This window comes from Acyrthosiphon pisum, chromosome A1 (genome assembly GCF_005508785.2).
Source record: "Acyrthosiphon pisum isolate AL4f chromosome A1, pea_aphid_22Mar2018_4r6ur, whole genome shotgun sequence".
NCBI lineage: Eukaryota > Metazoa > Arthropoda > Insecta > Hemiptera > Aphididae > Acyrthosiphon > Acyrthosiphon pisum.
In genome coordinates, this window is record NC_042494.1 from 90,268,594 (window position 1) to 90,291,720 (window position 23,127).

A 23,127-nucleotide genomic window follows, 5' to 3' on the forward strand; every position below is an offset into this window, starting at 1 on the left:
GTTGTAATTCAAAAAATCAAATAACTTAAAAAATGTGTAAACAATAAACCTCAATACAATACGGTGACACACTGACACAGCTATACTGTATCAGACATCTGTGTTGTGGGGACTAGGTAGTGAGTGTTGTACTATTAAATGTATAGGTAATATTTTTAAAACATTATTAATAATTATTCAAACGTTGATGATACACAATATTATGTATTTAAAACTTCGAATGTATAAAAACTACTTAGAGTATTTTAAACAAAAGTTAAATACTTAAATGTGTGTCACTTCAGCGATATTTTGTTAAATGAAATGAAATTGTTTAGGTATCTGAGTAATCAATTCTAACAATGACGTATTTGTGGAGTGATTTTATATTTCGTATTAATACCTATATACATTATTACTACTCATAAATTATACTACATGTATAATTTATTTATTCTATATTATTTTATTTAAAATAATATTATAGTCTTTGCCCTTTGGATTTACTACACTAATCAACTTCTGTAGTTTTTGAAACAACCTTAGCGGCTTAGCCCCATGTACAAAAAGCTCTGTGACTGGGTATACAAATTACAAACTACAAAAACAAGTAATCTGAAAAACACAGATAGGTGTTACTATTGGATATTGATTAATTAGAATTTAATAAAAAATATCAATGCTATTATGACCTATACGAGTAACGAGTATTATTAATATTAATAATATTGAATACTGACTAGGTAATTACTAGTTAGTTACTAGGTACTTACTAACTAATTATAGATATTGCCGTATTGACATATTGCTATATATTAGACAAATCGTACAACGTCGAAAACTGGTCTCAGTCTCATCCTTTTATGACGATTGACGACCAATAGAAAAACGCTGTTATATGTACCGAAGTCTAAACCGACTCCCCTACCATCGGGTATTCCGATATCCAAACTCCGATTTTCGTCATTTCGAATGACTCATTCGTCCATTAACTCCAATATCTGTGTAGTATTTAAGTCAAATATCATTATTCTTACTTCATGTGTGAGTGTGACACTGACTCTGTGAGGGCGTCATAGCACGGTTTAGTGTCTGCGTAGAGCCATCCACATTCAATTTATAACTGGTGAGAATATAAAATTTGAATTAATATTTATTATTATTAAGATGGTATTATATTTTTCTGCAAATTATATACTATTATATTCAATTTAAACAAATAATATTAATTGATATTAATTTAGAGCTTGAGCTACACGTTCTACGAAACCATCGTTTCAGTCTTATGGAAACTATAAGCAACTATAAATCATAATTTCTGTCAAAATGTCAAGTACCTACTCAAGTATAAACTAAGAAAAAAATATGATTTGACAAATTTTAAATCCGCAGCCTTGTTTGGCATACAATATACAATTAATGTACTTATGTACAGTTGAATATTTGAACACTTACAATTTATTTTCGTATTTATTAAGAATTTCTAATTTTAATCGGTAAATTTACAAATCAAGTACTTATAAATTTTAAAAAGTTTAATAATAAATTTTTTTAGTAAATGGACATTTTCTCCCCGAAATATTTTTGATGCGGACATTCCCCCCCCATTTTTTTAAAGTTAATTATTGACTAATAATATTGAATTTAATAATATAATATTATTTATTATTTAACATAAATAATTTTTTATTTTCATAAATATAATAGATTATAAATGTATATGTTTGATTCATTGAACTACTTAAAACAGTAAAAATTAAAAAAAAATATAATTAATAAAAATGGCTACAAATTCCGACATAATAATTATAATAATTATTTGTAAAAAACATTTTTAATTCAGTATATTATTCAGTATATTCATTTAATTCAGTATTCTTTTGTTATTTCTAAACACATATATTTTAGCCTTTGTTCATATATTTTTATTTAATTTTTTTTGCTAAAATTTTACCAGTTTGGATATTTAATAATTTAATAATTGCTTTGAATTTGATTCAAGTCGGTCAGTTGACCATAAAAATATATATTTATGAAAATATTTGAAAATATTAGACAATAGGCAAAATAATATTATTAAATAGTAAACTAAAAAAAAATGGGGGGAAATGTCCTCATAAAAAATATATCGGGGAGAAAATGTTAAGGCTGGGCAAGTTAATGATTTTTTTAACTCAGTTAAGTTAAGTTAATATGCACAAATAACAAAAAGTTAAAAGTTAAAAGTTAATTTAACTATAGGTTAACTCAGTTAAGTTAAAAGTTAATACACACTTTTTGTTAACTTTTTATTAAGTTAAAAAAAGTTAATTTGTTTATACAACGCTAACATACTTAATTTTTTTCCAACCCAAAACTAAATTAGACTATAGTGTTTATATTTTATACAGTGTTTCCATATTAGTTAATTCGAATTATATACATTTTTTACCTTAAACAATTCACGTAAATATTTTTTGACATGAAAACGAAATATACTGAAGTAGTGAAATATGATAAAATTAAAAACAAAATAAATTAACTTAACTTATTTCTTGAAATGAAAAATTAACTCGTTAATTTCACGTTAATTAAAAAAGAAATTTAGTAAGTTAACAGTTAAGTTAATGAAAAGCCAAAATTAACTAGTTAAGTTAAAAAGTTAATATAAAATTAACTTACTAACTTAACTTTAACTTTTTAACTCGTTAATGCCTTCATAGACATTAGATATTAAACATGGAATATGGATGCGGCATTGATTCAAAATCGTGAAGTTCTATCCACAGTGTAGATAAACATACTTTTATTACTCTAAGAGATAAACAATGTCACATCCGACATCCATATTATTGAATTAATATCTATTTATATCTATGATTATTGATTTACACATAGGCACAACTCGCGTAGGCTATGGTTAAGGATGTGTGTCTAGAATATTTATTCACTGATATAGCCAATAAAAATGGCATGTCTATAGAGTCAGTCCTTGTAAAAAAACCTAAAATATTATTTTAGAAATTGTTGCTATACTTACATGCCTCTCTCAAAAATACCTCTCTCATAAAATCCTTTAAATGCATGCTGATTCCTTAACTATTTTTAAGCATAGTATATTAAATTGTTGTTCAATGTCCTATAAAGGGTCGACAATGAGTTGGCTTATGTCTAGGGCGCTGAAATCTGAATCCAACAATTCTGACTCTTCGACGTGCTACATGATAGATATTTTATCGGCATAATATTTATTTTATCAACTCATCACAGAATTTTGCAAGTACAACACAGAAATACCCGTAAACACGCCTATTAAGAGAGTCACAACTCACAAGTTACATTAATTCTATACCTGTGGGCTGAGGAATAACATAGATATTATAATTATATAAAGATACTAACGTAATATTTTTATTTTTATTTACATTTGGAATAGGTACCATCATATACTTTCTGCAAATCTATGAATACCATATGGCATAGGAAATATTAATGCTGCTATTGCTTTATATGGTGCATTGCATAATTGTATTGTTTTATAATATAATATATTATAGACTGTACAGTACAGGGGCGTATTTACGGGGGTGGATATGGGGACAAACCCCCCCCCCCCCATGGCTCTTTAAATACATGTCTATTATTATATTATAATTATTACATCATAATCTGTAAGCTAAAATTCTTGTCATCTACCCCGTACAAAAAATACTAAATACGCCACTGATAGAGTATAGACTAAAGTTTTTAAATATAATATATTCACTATTTACTCTTAGATATTGTCATGAATTATTTGGTAGTCCCAGGTCATAGTATTCATATTTCATATGGGAATATATTTTGCGAGTACCTATGTAATAATATTTCGGTCATACCTATAAAGCATAATACGCTGAGTCAATGAGATGAAATTATATTATATTATTTAACGGGTGGACCTGTTTTCGCCCAAAATCGACCTTTTGGTTTTCACCCAAAAGAAATATTTATAATAAACGAAAAATAATTTGTGTTATCACTATATTTTTTTTTGTTAAAGATATAATTTTATATTTTTATCTTTTAGAATTTAGTTGATAAACGCTAGTGTAAACTGTAAACTATAACTTAAATATTAGATTAAGCCATACTGTAAACATATATTATACCATATACGATATGCCTAAGTGCAAAACATTAAAACAAATAGTATATAAAAGGTAATAAAAAAGTTATGGCACATAGATAAGTAAAACATATAAGTGTCAACCCGCCATGACTGCAGTCAATGCAAATATAATATATTTGGAAAACATAAAAATATTTTGCTGAAACCGCAATACGACATTATATTTTATTATTCAGCACCATTAGCACACCGGCAGATACGTTTAAAAAAAAATTATTATTTTGTGACGCGTTTAAAGTCAACGCTTTGCAGTAATAATCTCTACATAACTAAACATACCTAAGACACGTAATGAACTTTAAAATGGTTTAATGTGATTTTGTTTCATAATATTACTATATTATGATGTCTATTAATATGTTATTATTACCTATTATATCTACCTATAATATTTCAATTTTCAGATTAAAAATAATTATAATAAATATTATACGCACTACAATTTCTAAGTATAGAAATAAGTTCTTTAGTATTTCTAAATTTCTACCTACCTAATCTGAAAATTGAAGTGTAGTATAATATTTAAGAGGCCGCTACGCCTGCATATGTTATCTGATATTTCTGTCTCATAAATGTAAAGTCCCAAAAAAAGACACAAATCCTAAAATATATAAACACTACTTCAATGAAATCATAGCTAAAGCCGAACCACACACACAGATCTACACCGACGCATCTATAACAGATCAAAGAGTCGGAGCTGCAGTCATATGTGGCGCCATCGAAATTCAACTTAAATTATCTGACAAATGTTCAATATACACAGCTGAAGCCATATAGCAATACTAAAAGCCATAAAATATTTCACACTATTCATCGACGACAAACTATGTATTATACTAAGTGACTCACTTAGTGCATTAACAAGTCTTAAAAATACAACCAATCCTACTGATATAGTAAAAAATATTCATAACTCCTGTCACATTGCACAGTCCACCGGCAAACACATATCTTTCATGTGGATTCCCGGACATAGCAATATAACAGGCAACGAAAAAGCCGAAGAGGTCGCCAAACTCTCGCACATGTCACCTAAAGCTATCACTATATCAGATTTCTCCTATACCGACGCAAGAAAATGTATAAAAAATCACACAATCGAAAGGTGGCAACAATATTGGTCAAATCAAACAACCAAACTCAACGAAATTAAAAAATCAATAATCCCATGGCCTCCCCCTCCCGGATGTTCTAGAAGACTAGAAACAATTATAAACCGCTTAAGAATAGGTCATACTTCATGTACCCACCGACACCTTATGACAAAAGAGGATCCACCCAACTGCACCATCTGTGGTGTCTAACTCACAATCAAACATATATTCACCGATTGCAGAAATAACCAACAAGATCGTATTGAAACCCTCGGAACCACCCATCTACACGAAATCCTCAGTCCTGAAGCTACCGCAATGCAAAAATTATTTATTTTTATAAAAAAATCCACATTATATAAGGAAATTTAAGTTGTATTAATATGTATATGTTTTGTAAATATGTCATAATTATGTAATTTACTGTCAGACCAATGGCTAGAGCTGCCGCGGTCTTTTATGTCTAATAAAAAAAAAAAATGTAAAGTGGTCGTGAGGCGGTGATTTAATATCAGTAATAGGTGGTAATAATAAGTGGTCGCATATAGGAAATTAGATGTCTTATTCGACTCGTTACGCAGTGTGGTTTTTTGCGAAGTAAATGATCGTTAGTGTGCGTAGATACGTTCGGAATCCGTCGTGTTCCACTCTCGCACGCACACGTACATGTCAATAAATCGAGAAAAACGAAATATATTCTTCTATGCATCACCTATAAAAACTACTAAAAGCGGTAGTAAATTAAACATACTTCCTGAAATTTGATCGTAATTCCGAAAAAAATGGTTGAATTCGTAAGCTTCTAGACTATGCTTTGTAAGAACCACTTTTTTGATAAAACACCCAAAAAGCCCAAAATAAATATAAACGTAATGCAATTATTTCATGAGATTTTTTAAAAAAATATCCAAATTTTATGGTCCTTTAAAATTGAAAATTGAAAATCAACTTCCTAGAAAGCCTAGTTATTTTTCCAAAGAATTCATACATATATTAAAAATTTAAATCGGACATTCGGAAGTATGTGTAATTTACCACCGCTTATTGGTCTAAAACGTACGAAAAATACGTGGGATGCGATCCCCTTAATAGCAATGGCGTAGCCAGGAGTTTTTCATGGGGGGGACTAAGTATACTTAGTATATATACAAATACAATATATCTTTTATTTACCCTTTTTATTTTTTATTAATCTTGATACAATTCTAAGGTAAACACAGTCAATGGGGTCCCCTTAGCCTACGAAATATAAAATATAGAAAAATATAATATTTTGCAATGCGTGCTATTCGCTGGACGCTGACAATTAACATTTAGAAGAGTTATTTCCTAAAGGCTAAAACAAAATGTTTATTTCGGAAAAATGTATAAAAAATTAATCAGGTATTCAGGTTATTTGTTTTAAATTTTTCCTCACATTCAAAAATATTTATAAACTTGAAAATGTAGAAAAATAAAACAAACAGCAAAGCGTAGGTGTTGACACTGTCCGACTGCCGTCGCATAACGTTTAATAGGTATAGTGAGAATTTTTGTATAAAGTATAATCAACCAAACGTACATTTTTTTGCGTATAACTATAAAATCACGAACATTTTACGACGAATTACATTTGTTATGATATTTGTATTGTATATTTTCTATTCAGCTATAAAAAAAATAATAATAATAATTTATCAATGTCATGCAAACGTTTTCCTGAGAAAAAACCAAGTTTTTATAAAAACATAAGCGTGATCGACCACGGTATAATACTCGACGCGTCGACGGGTACGTCGTGTAAATGAAATATTTTGAATTTTTTTTTTTACGAGTGCCAAATTTTCCGCTCCAATCCAATCCGCTTGTACGGAAACCTGACGAGTGACGATACAATATAGTCTTACAATTACCTACATAATATTTTATTCGTTTTTTTTCAGTCGTCATGGTTGGACAGAAAATGTGGTCTTTGATGTTGGTCGGACTGTTAATCGCATCTTCCGCCAATGCCGGACCGATCGCAGCCGGAATTTGCTATGCCGGATGTGCTGGCGTGACAGTTGCGTGCTTCTCTGCCGCTGGGTTTACGTTTGGCACCGTTCCCGGAGCACTGATTGCCGCTACACCCGCATTGGCTGCATGCAACGCTGCATTTGGGGTGTGTGAAGCTAGCTGCATGGCAGCCTTATTCGTACCCGTACCCTAGATTAGGATATTATTTTCTTTTTTAAAACTCGCATAATGAACTTTTTATTTTTAAATATATATAGTTTTTTTTTTTTTTGTAATTTCCATACACAAACATTTTGCGTTAGAGTGCACATGGTAAATCATTTAATCATCAAATATAAAAATTGTCTAAAATAAATGACGAGTGTTATAAATAAACCGCTTTGATTTTCTTCGTTATTGTTTATTGTTTTTGTTTCAAACTATCAGTATCACTCCTACCAGTGTCGGCCTGGAACACCAAAGGCCCATGGATCAGTTTTTAAGGGGCCCCCAAAAAATGTATACCTATGCCATTTTTAGCAATATGGATTATAATATTATAAAATGTGCCTTTATTATAATCATAATAAACTATTATATAATTTAGTAAATATACGTTTCATGATTAATAATTATAAATTAATGGCACACATTCACCGCGATAAATAAATAAATAACCAAATAATATACAACAGTATAACACCAAAGATATCGCGAACTATACCTAATTAGTTCGCTGTGGCGGCAACAACAATAGACAAAACGCTACTACAACAGCATCAGTTCACAGTTGTATCGACAAATCATAGCTGAATAATATGCAGTCGACAATATTTTTATAAATAACTATTGCTTATAGGCTGCGAGAAGACATTATTTATAATTTATAAATAATAACATTAAATTATAATATAAGTATATCTAATATTAACGCGAACCCTAACGTAGGGAATAATTCGTTTAATAATAAACTATAGAACTATTGAAACATAATATGAAAACTACAAAACAATAAGTACCTAATAATAATTATCAATAATATTACAGTTTACATAGAAACAAAATTACGAAAATTAAAATTATAGTTTTATTATAGAATTTAAACTTTGAAGACAAATACATAAGCCATAAGCATAACATTATTTAAGTAAATGTCTTATCTTCATCATTATTATATATATTATTTATACAACAATATCATACATATTTTATATGCAATATTTGCATGATTGCTGACATAAGCGTGCGCAGGTCTTCTTGGCAGGGGAGGCAATACCTTAGCTAAGAAGGTCCAGACTCCAAACACCTCTCCAGATTTTTTCCCTTGATAATGATAATTCCCTTTGCTTGATATGAGGCAACGATAATTTAAATAAATCCTCACACAAAATCAAGTATATATGGTTCTATTAAACCGTGATATTGTTCTATACGTTAAGAGTTTGGCTAAACATAAAATTACCAAAAGAGTTTTCAATAAGTCCTTTTTAATAATATCTCTGACAATCAAAAAGACATAATAAAAAATTATTAAGAATATATAATTAAAAAAGTGAGGAAGTGGGTGTCGTTCTTCTGTACAGTAGGTTACAAGTGGGTCACTTTATTAGATGGTGTTAAATTTGAATTTCAACTAAAGAAGAAAATCGCTACATGAGAAATCGAGTGAATATCTAATGTTGTAAAAATATATGAACTTCAAATGCTCATAAAAATTTAATTTCATTTGTTTGTAGACATTTTGTTTTTTTTTGATAAAGGTAGAAAAACTTATGAGGAATCTTGTATTACATTTTCAAATCTTAGATTTAAATAGAAAATTTTTTATGAATTTCTAACTTAAAATAATTTTCGTAAATTTTACGTATTTTGTCAATATTTGACTTTAAATGCTTATATATAAAAAAAAATTGTGACTATGGAGTTTCAATATTTTTCATCTGTCTTTGAAACATTATATTATGAGCCTTCTATCAATTTTTCAAGTTTTTTTACGCAACAAAATTTTTTTTTTTGATATTTATAGAATAAAAACCTAAAAAAAAATTAGAAATTGAAGATGTTTGTAAACAGCTCAAAATAAGTCAAAATATTTTGAAAATTTTATCATGTATAGAAAATGCTAATATAAACATTCAGTCAAAATTTCATATATTTACAGTAATTTGTTTTAGTTACACCAAAAATCAAAATCGATTTTGCGTATAAATTCCTGTTTTTCCTTAATTTTTCTTTTGTTTTCACGGCACCTTTGAAAACTACTGGAAAACTTTTGACCCCTCATAGTACCAGCTAGATTCATGTCAGAAAAGATTTTGTTGAGGAAAATCCAATCACTTTACTGTCCCAAAAGGTGATGAAAGACCAAAAAAAAAATTTAAAAAAACACATCATTGTAAAATCAATATATTCATCGCTCCGATCACAATCTAAAATTAATAAATAAAAAACAACTTTTAAAATAGGTAATAATATGTTTTATTTAAGTTCCATCCGTCGTTTAGCGAAATATGTAAAATATGATGGAGATAGAACTTTTGCAAATGGGGAATCAGGTCTACGAAATGTTTGGATTGTTTAAAACGTTTTTTTTCTCGCCTGAAAAGTTGTCATTTTGGTGATAAGTGATTTGCAAATTAGGTTGATGATATGATAAGTCGGTATTATCAAAGAATAAATCAGTAACTATAATAAATTATCAAAAAATGATAGATATTAATCTAGAAGATCTTGGGGAAGCGAAAATTCTCGCCGGGGAGGCGGCTGCCTCCCCTGCCTCCCCCGTCCGCACGCTTATGATTGCTGAATTCAACAACGGGACCCTCGTGCAGTCGTCCAAAACATTGGTTAGAGAGATAAAACCTAACTTGGCCTACAGTAGCGCGATTATTCCAAAAAACCTCCTTCTACTAATTGTTACAATGTTACGATTATAATTATTACTTGACACTTGCACTAGTATGCACTACTCTCACACTATAAATAATAGGTAAGCATCTGATAATTGATCCAATTTTTAAGATCGTACAATTTTTCTTTACCCTGGACCTCAAAAATATGGGCCCTCCCCCAAAAAAAAACCGGAGGGGCCCCGGCCACGTTCGCGGCCTAGCGGCCATGGCCAGGCCGACACTGCCTCCTACGTAATACACATATCATTTCCGCTATACATAAATATATATAAATATATAAATAGTTTTAAAGATATTTGAATACTCCAAATTGTTATCGGTGAAATTTTAAGATCGTTATTTTTTTTTTTTACATGAAACGTATTGTATTAATTGAACAGTATACATTTTTGAAAAATATTAATTCATAATTAAAAATTATTGTAAGTTAAGGTTATTTCTAATTCAGCCATTGTTTTTAAAGTTTAAGTACAACTGATTCAACAAGTTAAATTGCAGAAGTACATCTCTAATATTGATAGTTACTCAAAAGTATATGTACAATGTACATCTAATACTATGCCTCAAATGGTTAAGGCGAAATCACATATTTTTAATTTTTATTAAGTTAAACTTTTAATAGTGTGCATTTAAATATTGTTGTAACAGTATATTATCCAACTGCACAATAGTAATTTGCTATTTTTGCATGTTTTTGTTTGCTTAAAGTTAAATAAAACAGTAAATTGGATTTATGATCATTTACAAATTTTATTCTTTAATAGTTCAATAGCTATATATTTTTGTTTTATTTATGTATTAAACTAGGTAGTTACTAGTTTCCATAGGCGCAAATAGGGGGGGGGCTTTAGGGGATAAGTCCCCCCTCCCAAAAAAAAAGACGTCCAAAGAAAGAAATAACACTGTTGATATACATATAAAAAAAAAATATCAATAATTCTATAATACCTTAAATGGTCATAATTCTGATTTACAATTCTAATAATGTTTTAGAAAAGTTGAAAAACATAAAATATTGATTTAATAAAAATAAAAATAATCTGTAATAATATGTATTTAAGAAAAATACTCTCAAAATAAATAATTTTAAAATTTAAAAACTTAAATTTAAATAAACATATTAATAGCACCTGAATATTTTATATATCTAAATAGTAAATTATAAATGATTCCAAATTATTAATTAACTTTTTGTTAAATATTTTCAATTACAAAAAAAAAACGGTATAATATTAAATACAATAATTGATTCTTAATATTAAAAGTATAAAATAAATTGTCTTATTACAGTGTTATCACAGTATAACAGACTTTTGTAGCCCATATGCAAGTAAAATCATTCATTATCACAAAAATAAAAAAATATCTGCTGTAAGGAACGTAAAATTTACAATATTATTTTTTTGTGGTATTTTTAAATGCGCGTTATGCAGATTTTCTTTATCAGTCTGCATTTTTATTACTATTAATGTTTGTAGGTTATTTTAACAATACTATAAAAATCAAATTGAATAACTCATAGTAACATCATGATGAATATTGTATAGAATTCGACTAGTAAGAATTCCAAGAATGGCAAGATTAATATTCTATTAATTTAAACAACAATTCAGACTCTAGGGATTACAAACATTATTGTAAATTTTATGAGATCATCGATTATCAACTAAATTGTGAATAATTGATTTATTAACCACTATTTAAATATTGTGATTGATTTGTATCATGATTTATAGCAAATATTATATATATTATATAAAAATAATATTTGAAATAATAGTACACAGTACACACAATTCAACTTAATAACTTGTTTACATTAATGAGAAATTATATGCTATTGAAAAATGTTTGTAAACATTGATATAAAATTGTTTAAAATTGGTAATACAACATGATGTAATGTTACATCAACATTAAAGTGTAAGTACAACATTACTGATTAAGTATAATATTATGTTCAACTTATAAAATACCTCGATAAAAATATTTTAATAATCTAATAAATTAATGGTCACTGGAGGTGCAATGTGATCAACTCCGTATTCAGATAACAACAATGCAGCCATCCATCGTAAATGATCTTCTTTGGTAGTACCAGCAATTGACCAACCAAAATTATCTTTTAATCTAAACAAAAATAATTTAGTGGTTTAAAATACATTATTTTTTAAGATAAATTGTGAATTCCAACTGTCTTTTACTTACTCTTTAGGTAGGTCATTCTTTAAAATAAATGTTATACACCATCTAAACAAAAAGGAGATAAATTATTAAAAATTATAAATCAACATTAGATAAGGAATCATTACAATATTGAAGATAATAATATATTGTTAAAGTTCAAGCAATTGTATTGTAATAATAAAACATAGAAGAATTCTTGAAATAGTTAAAAATGTCAAGTTACATTAAAAAATTATAAATTTAATGAACTATTATCATAGATAAATAAATCATGCCTAAGGGGCCATTAGTTATTAGCCATTAATTGATTAGCTTTTCTCTATTGATTCATTAAATTTTGACATTAATATGTCCTATCTTTTGTTATTGTTTATTTGTGACCTGCCAAAAGACATATTAATGAGTTTGATTTTCGAAAAAGGGAGACATTTTACATAAACAATTAGTTTGTACAACCTGGTATAAGTGTTTTAATTTTAAAACAGTAGTGTGTATCTAATTGAAAAAAATGGACACTTGTCCATAATATCATTATAATGGATCTGCAACTGTTCTATAGAAAATTAATAAACATGTTAATATTTACCTAGCATGTGGGTTTCTTTTAGGTTCAAATCCAATATACCAAATTAAATCCTTAACAAACCATTCATATAATGATGTTGATCCCTAAAACAAAAAAAAAAATCATTCATAAAACGGAGTACTTGGAACATTAAGTTACATAAAATAAATAATAATTACAGATTTATCTTTATAACATATCAATTTTCCGTCACTTATTTCAAATAAATAAGACTTAAACGATTTACTCTTTTGTTCAGCAAATTTCAATTCTGCACATAATGTTAAATGTTCTTTAGCCTATAAAAGACGACAATGCTTATTAATTGTTTATAATTTTGGTTTTACATTCACTGCCTATATAGGCCATATATAATACATATACAGTGGTACCTAACCTAACCTACCCAGTATACTTTGAGATACATTCAACTTACATGCTGCTTGTCGCTGGCTCATTTGAGAAAACTCGTCATACTTTTTAAGAACATCTAATTTTTTTACTACACTCAAATCAGTGTTTGTTCATTGTAACACAAACAAAATGACAACGAAAAAAAAAAAAAATTATTACCCAGAAAACAATTTGTATAAAAATGTAAACATAGTTACATAAGATACACTGAATACATTAACGTCTATAGTTCATATACTACCTATCGTACTAACATCAACGAATGCTTGGTTTATAGTGAAAAGGTAATTTAATTTATGGCCACGATAAGAGCAAAATACAGGTACTGGCTTTTATAGAATTTAAAGCACGCTTGTTCAATGTATGTACATACTTTATTTATTTATCTAATTTTCAAATGCTCCCTATAAACCAGTGTGTGAGTTGAATAGACAAATTTTTTGTAATGTTTTAGTATATGTGCAAATCGGGACCAGCCATTTTGAGTATAATAGGCAAAAGAGTCAATTAACTGCGAGTCCAATAAGCGGTGACCACTGTATATATATTAATTATATTATATACATTATACTTATTACTTACAAATGGCATAATTTCAATAAGTAAAGAATTTGGTTGGAGACAAACAATATAATTGTCCTTTCTATACTTTACATCCCAATAAGCCCATAATAGTACTATGTCTAATAACAACTCTGAATGATGAATTGGACGAATCATTGTTCCGTTGCAAACAACTTCCTGTAAACCAAGTAAATATCCACCACGTGCTCCCATTTTATTTGCAAGTTCGTCACAAATCATTAATGCGGTTTTACTTGGACTCAACTAAAAACAAATTGTACACAAGGTATAAAACTAACATACTTTTAACAATTATAAATTACAAACTTACAGTGACATTGACACAATTTTCACTATCTTTTGAACCAAGATATATCCAAATTTTTAAATCTCCAGAAGGCTTTGATGGCTGAGGAGCATTACCATTTGATAAATTATAATGTATTAATGCTTCCAAAATTCGATCTTCTCGCTTTATTTCATCTTCTTCTACATAAAACAGCTTAGGATATAAGAGTATAAGATCATTTACAGCTTCAGCCTCTATTTTTGACCAGTTTAGTGAATCACTATCCTGAAATAAGTAATAAAAATTTGAAATTAAGTACAAATTGTATAATAGTATTATTTTAACATACTTCTATATGCATTAAGGTTGGACCCCAAATTGATGCTAAATTTTGTACGGTCATTAAGTTTTTTTCATTTTGAAGTTGGATGTAATACAAGTGACTTAAGAGTTTACGCACAGTCACATAATTAATAGCTGGAAGTCGCTCTAATAAACTTCTGTAAAGTATTATTTTTTCATCTTCGGAACAATTACATTTTACAGCATTACAAAGATGAGTATGGAGTTCAGTAGTAAGCAAAGGTTCTGGCAAATCTCTAAAAAATCGTTTTAAAACACTCGCCACATCGTATACTGAATAATCCTGTTGGCTGAATTGTACAGCCCAAGCATCTTTTCTGAACGCAGATAAAAGTTTTGTAGTATTAGAACAAGAGCCACTACGCCTATAGACACCTTCTGTCAAGCACCCTGTTAAAAAAATTTATTTTATTTTAAAATTCCCAAACCGTTAAAATATGCATTACGATTACATACCATGGGCGTAAATGAATTTTAAACATTTTTCAACAATAACTGGAACTTGATCCTTACTCAGTTGCTGATCTTTTAAATGTGGACTAGTGTTCACAGTTTCAGCTTTTATTATATGTTGCCAATTCAAAACCTCTGAATCTTCATCAAATTTCAAATAAATTGATTTTGAAATATAATCTATAACTAGTATACTTATTCCTAACTCTTCATCTTCTTGAGTCACTGAAATTGTTTTTATTATTGTTAGTCATGTTAAATATTGATTCAGTTTTATACAAATATACAATATATTTTATATACTGACCTACGTTTCTGACTTTTCTTAAATCAACCAATTCTGGTCCACAAGTCTGCTTAGCATATGTTAATACCCTATTATGTAACAATAACCAGGCTTGCTTCCACTCTCCATTTATGCCTTCCTATAAACATATGATATAAAATTAAACCAACACAACTCAATGAATATTAAGATTAAAGTAATTCAGTTATGTCAATCAGATTTAATAATTACCTTTAACGTAGCATAACCGGCCCTACTAAATTCGGAAGATGTTTTGAGTGGAAATAAACAAGTCACTGATCCTAAGAATTTTTGCATCCATACAAGACGTTCCGTAGTACATAAAGCTCCAAACAAAATTGATTGAGGACGTGCCATGAATTTTACTTTAAAACAAAATATATCCTCTCCTTCACTGCAATATAAAAATATTTTATAATTTTATATTATGAAATTAAAACAAATTAAAAGATTAATAATATATTCACCTTTGTTTAGGTTCACTGATAGTTTGAATACTCAATAATGATGCTAATGAGATTGATGTTCCTGTTTGGTTTTTATTAGTTGAGAACTTAAGTTGGCCACCCACGATTTGACACCATTTTTTTTCAAAGTCTTTATTTTTTTCATCAATACTAACAAATAAAATACCATTGTGAAAGATATTGGAATTTTCTACTTCTACGATATCTTCTTTTTCAATTTTTTCTTCTGGTTTTAGTATTGATTTCATTTTTCTAACTGAACCTGTTGATCCATCAGCTACTTTTTTCAAAGTGCGTTTCATACTTAGCCAACTTGTTAAAGAATTTTTTCTTGGTTTTTCTTCATAAACAGGATCAACTTGAATTTCTTCTTTATAATCTACATTATTTGCACCATCGGTTTGTAACACTATTGAATTATGAGATTCTTTGATGGAATCCAGGCGATCTGGAGGTTCAGGAATAGTATACAAATCTTCATCTAAATTTTCAAGATTTAAGTTTACAATACTTCTAGATTCAACAGTACTATAATGCGATGAATATAATATTTCATCGATTTCTTGTAGTAGTGAGCAATCTTCTTCTTCTTTTTGTTTATCCAATAAATTACCAAATGAATTATGTAAAGGGTCAAATTGTAATATAACAGATTTTGGGTCATTAGTCATTTCTTCATTGGTGAATAAATGAGTTTGATGCAAATTTTCATCATTATCTGATTTACTATGTTTAGTTTCATTATTAATATTACTTGTATCACTTGAGCTAAAACTTTTCTCACTTGTTGGATTCCAGTTTTCATAAGCTTGTGATTTTGTCTGCCCAATTAAGATAAGTTCATATATGTTTTCTGTTGAATATGATCCACATTGGCTACTAGAATTGCTTGATCTTGGTACCTTATCATATAACGCATCTTGTGGTAAAGGAGGTGGAGGAAAATTTGGAGGCTGTGAGCTACAAAAGTCTGATTCTGTATAATAATTACTGAATGATCGGTCAGAGTTACTGTCTGATGGAATTGGAGAGTCAAAACTCAAGGTGGAAAAAATATCATTATCGATTGGAGATTCACTGATGTCTGGTTTAAAATCTTCAGATGTTTGACTAATTGTATGTCGCCGTGTAGGTCTAGGTAAGAGGTTGCGAAAAGATTTTTCAATGCAAATACTCATACTTCTAGTATTTTCGATGACAGATTTTTTTCTTTCTAGGACATTTTCAGAAGCCATTTTCATTTCTGGTTTAAAATTTTTTTTCAACAAAACATTTATATCTTTAAAGTTTGAAGAAACTGAACTTGAGCCATCTTTCAAATCACTATCATAAACGTTTACATTCTTGCGTGGTAATGGTACTGGTGGCTTTTTTTTTGTGCATTTACTAGTGACTTTATTCCTAGGAGGTGGCAATGGACGGTAGTTAGAATTCTCCATTACTCATCTAAAAGTTAAAAACAGTTATTAAAATCACGTGTAAAACAAATTTAAAGAATATTTATGACTATTAATATATTTAACTGCTATTATGATGGAATGTTAAGATAAAATTGCAAAAGAAAATTATACTAAAATAATAACAATACATTCTTTGGCTAGATAAAGATTATAAAATGTAGGTGTAATTATAAAATGAAGATTTAAACAAAAATAACTATGAACTATTATTTCTAATAATTATTTCTAATTAAATAGGTATGTTGATAATTGTTCTAAGAATTAAAAATCATTAGAATAATACCTATAATATTAAAAACAAAAACAAAATTAAAATATAATAAGAGAGACAAATTCAACCACATAAAATTGAATGAAAAAAGGGCATCAAATCATGTTGATAACAATAGAAAACATATTTGTAGATTTGTATCATAAAGAAAGTTAATCAGTATAATGTTATATAGTTTCAGTTAAGCTGATATAGTATAATAGCCATATTAGTAAGAATTGGATAATTATTTAACAAAATTATTTAACAATTATTATAGGTACATATTATACTACATAATATTTATTATTTTATATAGCTACCCATTTACGACCTAAATGCTTTAATAGCGTTTAAAAATTAAAATACTATTAAAACCCTTGTATCCTTTATTAATCTTTATTTTGTTTAAGGAAAGTAATTATTATTAACATTAAATGCATTTTAACTACCTAACTAGATCATAAATTATTTTATTACAAAATGTGATATGTATAGTTTAAAATGTAAGTAATTTTTGTTAACAAAATTAATGTTATGAGATTCTTAAGATGTACAATATTAAAATGTATAAGTATTTTCTTTGAGGATTTTATTTCCGGGGATTTTTTATCCGATTACCAGTACTGTACTTATATTATATTGACAAAAATGACTTTTCAGAAATACAATTTTTTTTTTATTGAAAAGAGGGTTTCTATTGCCTGCCACAATGAATACAGATTTTTATTTTTATTTTATTATTGGGAAATTTTTTTTTAATATAGGTACCTACATACAGTGGCGCCGAAGTTTTTAAAATGTGGTCGGGCAATTTTAAAACTTCCCGGCCTCAATATCTTAATTATTTAATATAGAGGCACCCTGATATACATTTATCCATAATCACGGTTTAAATATACTCATGCTCATAATAAAGTTATGAAGTAAATAAAATATGGCCGGCCGGTCACATTTTTCAAAAAAGTGGTTGGGCCACGGCCCGATGTCAGCATGGACTTCGGCGCCACTGCCTACATATTATTAATATCTTGATTTTTGTCTAAAAACAGTTTTAAAATAATTTAAACAGGAAAATTAAAATTTGGTAAAAATAATTAATAATTAAATGAACATAAGTATTACTTAGTTACTGGTATCACAAATATACAAACTGTACCAAACAAATTGTACAATATTAAACTAGTATGATAAGTATGTAAAGAAATTAATCTAAAAAGTATGCATATGCACACACTGTGAAAAGTGTAAAATGTACTTGTACAAAAGTATTTAGAACTCAAGGCCATTTTAGAATATACACCTGGAATATATTTAGATAGGTAAATAATTGTTCTATTCTAGATATTAATTTAAATGTAAAACTTTAATAACATCAAAAAAATGTATTTTATTTAATGTTAAGACCGTGGTTTTTCAAAAGATCTTCTCAACTTATTGATAGATTTGGGATATTATAGCAGTGAATAGCAATCATATTAAAGAACTACAATTATTATCTACAGATACCTGGTAGAATTTTTCAGTAATAGTTATATAATATACATTTATTATCTACCTATACAATGACTATACTTAGGTATTACATCACCATTCTTCTCTTAAAATATAAACACTTAAATAAAGTCAACAAGTCACATAAATTCACTTAAAATATATAAAATTTAAAAATATTGGTAAATACATCAATTTTTTTTTTATTAAGTTACTACCTATGTAAAAAATGTATTAGGTAATAGTGGTAATACTCAGTGTTTGAAAAGAAAGTCGTTCACGGACATGTTTTATATTCTGATTAAATAGGTTAATTTAGCATATTGTATTAGACTATATATGGTTACTTATTAAATATTTCAGTTTAATACATTCCCATTAATCTATACTGGATACTAGATATACTACGCACAGATAAGAAACAGTACCTACTATACCTAGCTACTTCCAAACAATACATGACATTTAAAAAATTATTTTGCTATAATAACTTAATTTGTTACTAAATATAGTGACTGTATGAAATGTCAAATACTATAACATCATTGGAAGATAATTTTCATTTAAGTTGTACCTTACACCCAATATTAATATGTACAAAGATATTACATCATGTTTTGTTTTTAAAAAACAATCATAACTAGTTCACATTACAATAATATTATTATTGTTGTTTTAACCATTGATAGGTGAGCCATATAATACTATTATTATTTAATCAATGGTTATATGCAATTATATTATATTTATTACTGTACTACAACCACTGTACTACTGTCACAGAATAGACCACAGAATATTTTGTGGTACGGTACCCAACTGATTTAATTTGCACACTTATTTAGATTAAATTGGCCGACTTAAATTATTTAATACAAATTTTGATAAAAAAATAAATCGTGTTGCTAAAATGTGTGTAAAAATAATTTAAAGTGCATAGCATTAACTATTAATTATTATTTACCTCGATTATCCTTTGTATTTAGTTTGCCGATAACAATGATTGACGAGTTAATGCAAAATGACAGAAAGACTGAAGAGTGAAAATTATAATGTATAGTGAACACTGTAGTCTATTATAGCTATACTAGAAAAAAAAATATTTCTGAATACTAAATAGTGAATATTGTGAAATGCGCGTTTGTGTTATCATCGCAACAGTGAAACACTATTACATTACACGAACAGTACGGACACGGATACCTGTTGATCTCATTGAATAGTGATTAGGTAAACATTATAGTGGTTAGACTACAGAACGTTCTACCTTATCTATACTGTGGTTCCACAGTCCACATGTCTTCTACGATAAGTTCCATCATAATATTATCGCTGTGTAATATTATTATTTTCTGTACTCGTACCCATCACCACAGAATATATTATGAAATATAATATATAAATATTTCACACCATAATATTTGCATTAAAATAATCATAGAACAATAATATACGTTCAAGCAATATGGAATGTTCTATGTTTCAGTGTTACCACTTACCACCGTCACCGTCATAGATAATAAAATAATTAATTATCCATGGTCACCGTACTTCTTATCACAATTAAATAAAACACAATGAAATTAAATTAGGAACCTAAAGGCTTTATTTTATATTTATTAATTATTTAAGAGGACGCTAGCGCTAAACCCACATATTATATTGCCTGTGCCTCCGCCTTACAGACACATAACATTGCAAATTTTGCATTCTAAATTATTAATCTACAATTAATAAAACAAAAACGTAATAAAAAACGTTTAAAACGTTAAACAAAAACGATATTTTTTAAATCAATAAACAAAAACGAAAACGAAAAAATTAAAAACATTTTCCATCCCTGGTTTGTACCTTTTAAAATACTCATGACTCGCTTTAAAAGTAAAATTTTTAAAAAAGCCTATGAGATTCACTAGATAATATTCCTAGTCCCTAGATAATAATCTAAGACCGTGTAATATTCTTACTTCTAATTTCTGAATTTTATGATAGGTCAGTGCCACTCCCCCCCCCTGAAAAAAAATCCTGGCTATAACACTGTGATTGGTCAATTCAATCTAATAAGTAGGTAATATTAAAATATATACCTAAAAGGGTCTACGAGCTATACCAGTACATCACCTATAATTGTTCAATGCCTATTGCCTGTACCTAGACTATAACACATAAGTACTTAGTATATAGTTAACCAGTGGCGTATCTGTGGGGCGGGGGTTGTATCCCACTCAACATTTTTTAAATAATAACAAAATTTTGAATCATTTTCAGATAAAATTTATCAAAAATTAATATTTTAACCCCCAAAAAAAGTGGACACACTACTGTAGTTACCACTTCTACCAGTCTACCAACTACCTCAGAACACTACCTACTACTACAGTTCAACTACACCAGTACAACACTACCTAATAGTATTATAGAAACTCAGTGTTTGGAAGGAACGGATTCCTGGAACGAATTCTTTTTAAAGAACGGCGCAATAAACGAAATCATTTTTATAAAAAAAGAACGAGAAAATGAACTATAGTTCTTTTTTTTTTGGAAAAATAACAAAATTGTTCGTTCCTTTCTAGATCCAATAATTTACATAGATAAGTATGTAAAATATATTATAAATAAAAATTAAAGAAGTATACATAATACGAAAAAAAAAACATTAATGATTAAATAAAAATTTTTATTTTATTTGGAACCTAAGATGAACTCGTTAATTTTCCAAAATTCTTTTCTTTTTTTTTAAGGAACAAGGAACAGAACGAATTCCTTTTTTAAGGAACTTGCCAAACACTGTAGAAACTTGAAATTTACAACATTTATCCTGGTTTTTTCAGATTTATTATTGGATAATGTTTTTAATTCTCGGTATTAAGAGGATGTCAGCGCACTATTCGTTTTCTCTCTCTGGCCCACGCGCAGCATAGACAAAACGCATTTACGCAAAATCATTTTTTCTATGCGTTTAAGTAATCTTAGAGTAAAGTCACCTATTACAAAAAAGATAGAGAATAATATTTTTGAGGGATGGACATATCGATTTTATATTTTATTATTATTTGACTTTGTATTCGACTTTCAAAATAAATAAAATCGCTGTGTATAGATACCCGGGTGCCGGTGTAGATAAAGCGTACACGGAACCATCCGTGTATATATTCGATATCCGGCTGATTTATGCGCATGCGCCTTAGACACCATAATTTATAAATCTATTTATTTAGATTTTTCCGTGTTTGATTGCAAAACGTTAGAATCCTAAAGGCGAAGCATTCAGGTGGAATTATATTATTATAATATATATTATTATTGCAAAGTGCACTAGTCATTTCAAAACTCAATGAAATTCATTATCATCTTATATCTTGTATTATATAGGTACCTTTTAGTATAGTTTTCTCTCTACCGTAAGGTAGGTACCTAACACCAGACACAACGGCAGCAATTTGTTATGTAGAATTAATGGATTTCAATGCTAATAAAAAATTAATCCAAAATAAGTAGCTTAATGGAACAGGAAAGGATATAACTAGAGCTATGCATTTGTAGGAAAGTGCATTTTTTTTTCTGTCCAACGCAATAGTAAAGACTAGAGATAAATAAGGTACCCGCAAATAAATATATTACATTATTACAGTTTGTTTCATTATTTTAACAAAATAAATACATACAATTTTTTTTTTAAATGTTGCAAGTAAACAATATTCAAATTCAATCAATATTTTTATTATTTTGTTTTTATTAAATAAATACATTTTTACGCATATAAAATGTAATGAAGTAATTTTTTATTATCCTATAATATCAATATAAATATAAAAATTAAATTAAAAACCATTTTAAGTGAATTTTATACTATAATTTTTGACATTTTTAAGTTTAAGTGCATTAATTTCACATCCCTGGTTTTAACATTATTATTCATATGCTCATACATACCCTATCCGTACATAAACTTAAAATTCGTACAAATCATATAGTTTTATTTTATTTCACATGTCGTGAAATAATTAAAGATCCATAGACAAAACAAACTAATTTTCAATCATGTTTTTTTGAAATTTATTTTCCATTACATTTATTTTAAATGAATAAATTATATTAAGTACTTTTTCAAAGTATCTCAGAATATCTTATTAGTTTATATATTTTCCATTTAAATTTTTATCATGTAAATCGAGAATATAATGTATCAATATAATATAGCT

General features: G+C 28.0%; 2 protein-coding genes across 2 annotated transcripts; one reads left to right on the forward strand and one right to left on the reverse strand.

Annotated features, from left to right (window-relative positions):
* Positions 1 to 952: 952 nt before the first annotated feature.
* LOC100163777 lies at positions 953 to 7,617 on the forward strand. The gene is made up of 2 exons (XM_029487741.1): positions 953 to 1,105; positions 7,149 to 7,617. The coding sequence occupies exon 2, from the start codon at positions 7,154 to 7,156 to the stop codon at positions 7,412 to 7,414; it is 261 nt and encodes an 86-aa protein (XP_029343601.1). The 5' UTR covers positions 953 to 1,105; positions 7,149 to 7,153; the 3' UTR covers positions 7,415 to 7,617.
* Positions 7,618 to 11,783: 4,166 nt separating this feature from the next.
* On the reverse strand, positions 11,784 to 20,147 carry LOC100165815 (arf-GAP with Rho-GAP domain, ANK repeat and PH domain-containing protein 2). Its single transcript, XM_008188685.3, has 12 exons — positions 19,890 to 20,147; positions 15,722 to 17,167; positions 15,465 to 15,648; positions 15,255 to 15,372; positions 14,951 to 15,172; positions 14,481 to 14,884; positions 14,174 to 14,416; positions 13,861 to 14,106; positions 13,044 to 13,163; positions 12,886 to 12,968; positions 12,321 to 12,362; positions 11,784 to 12,242 (listed from the first exon to the last, which is right to left on the reverse strand). Exons 2-12 carry the CDS (start codon positions 17,158 to 17,160, stop codon positions 12,104 to 12,106), a joined length of 3,240 nt encoding a protein of 1,079 aa, XP_008186907.1. The 5' UTR covers positions 17,161 to 17,167; positions 19,890 to 20,147; the 3' UTR covers positions 11,784 to 12,103.
* Positions 20,148 to 23,127: the final 2,980 nt, after the last annotated feature.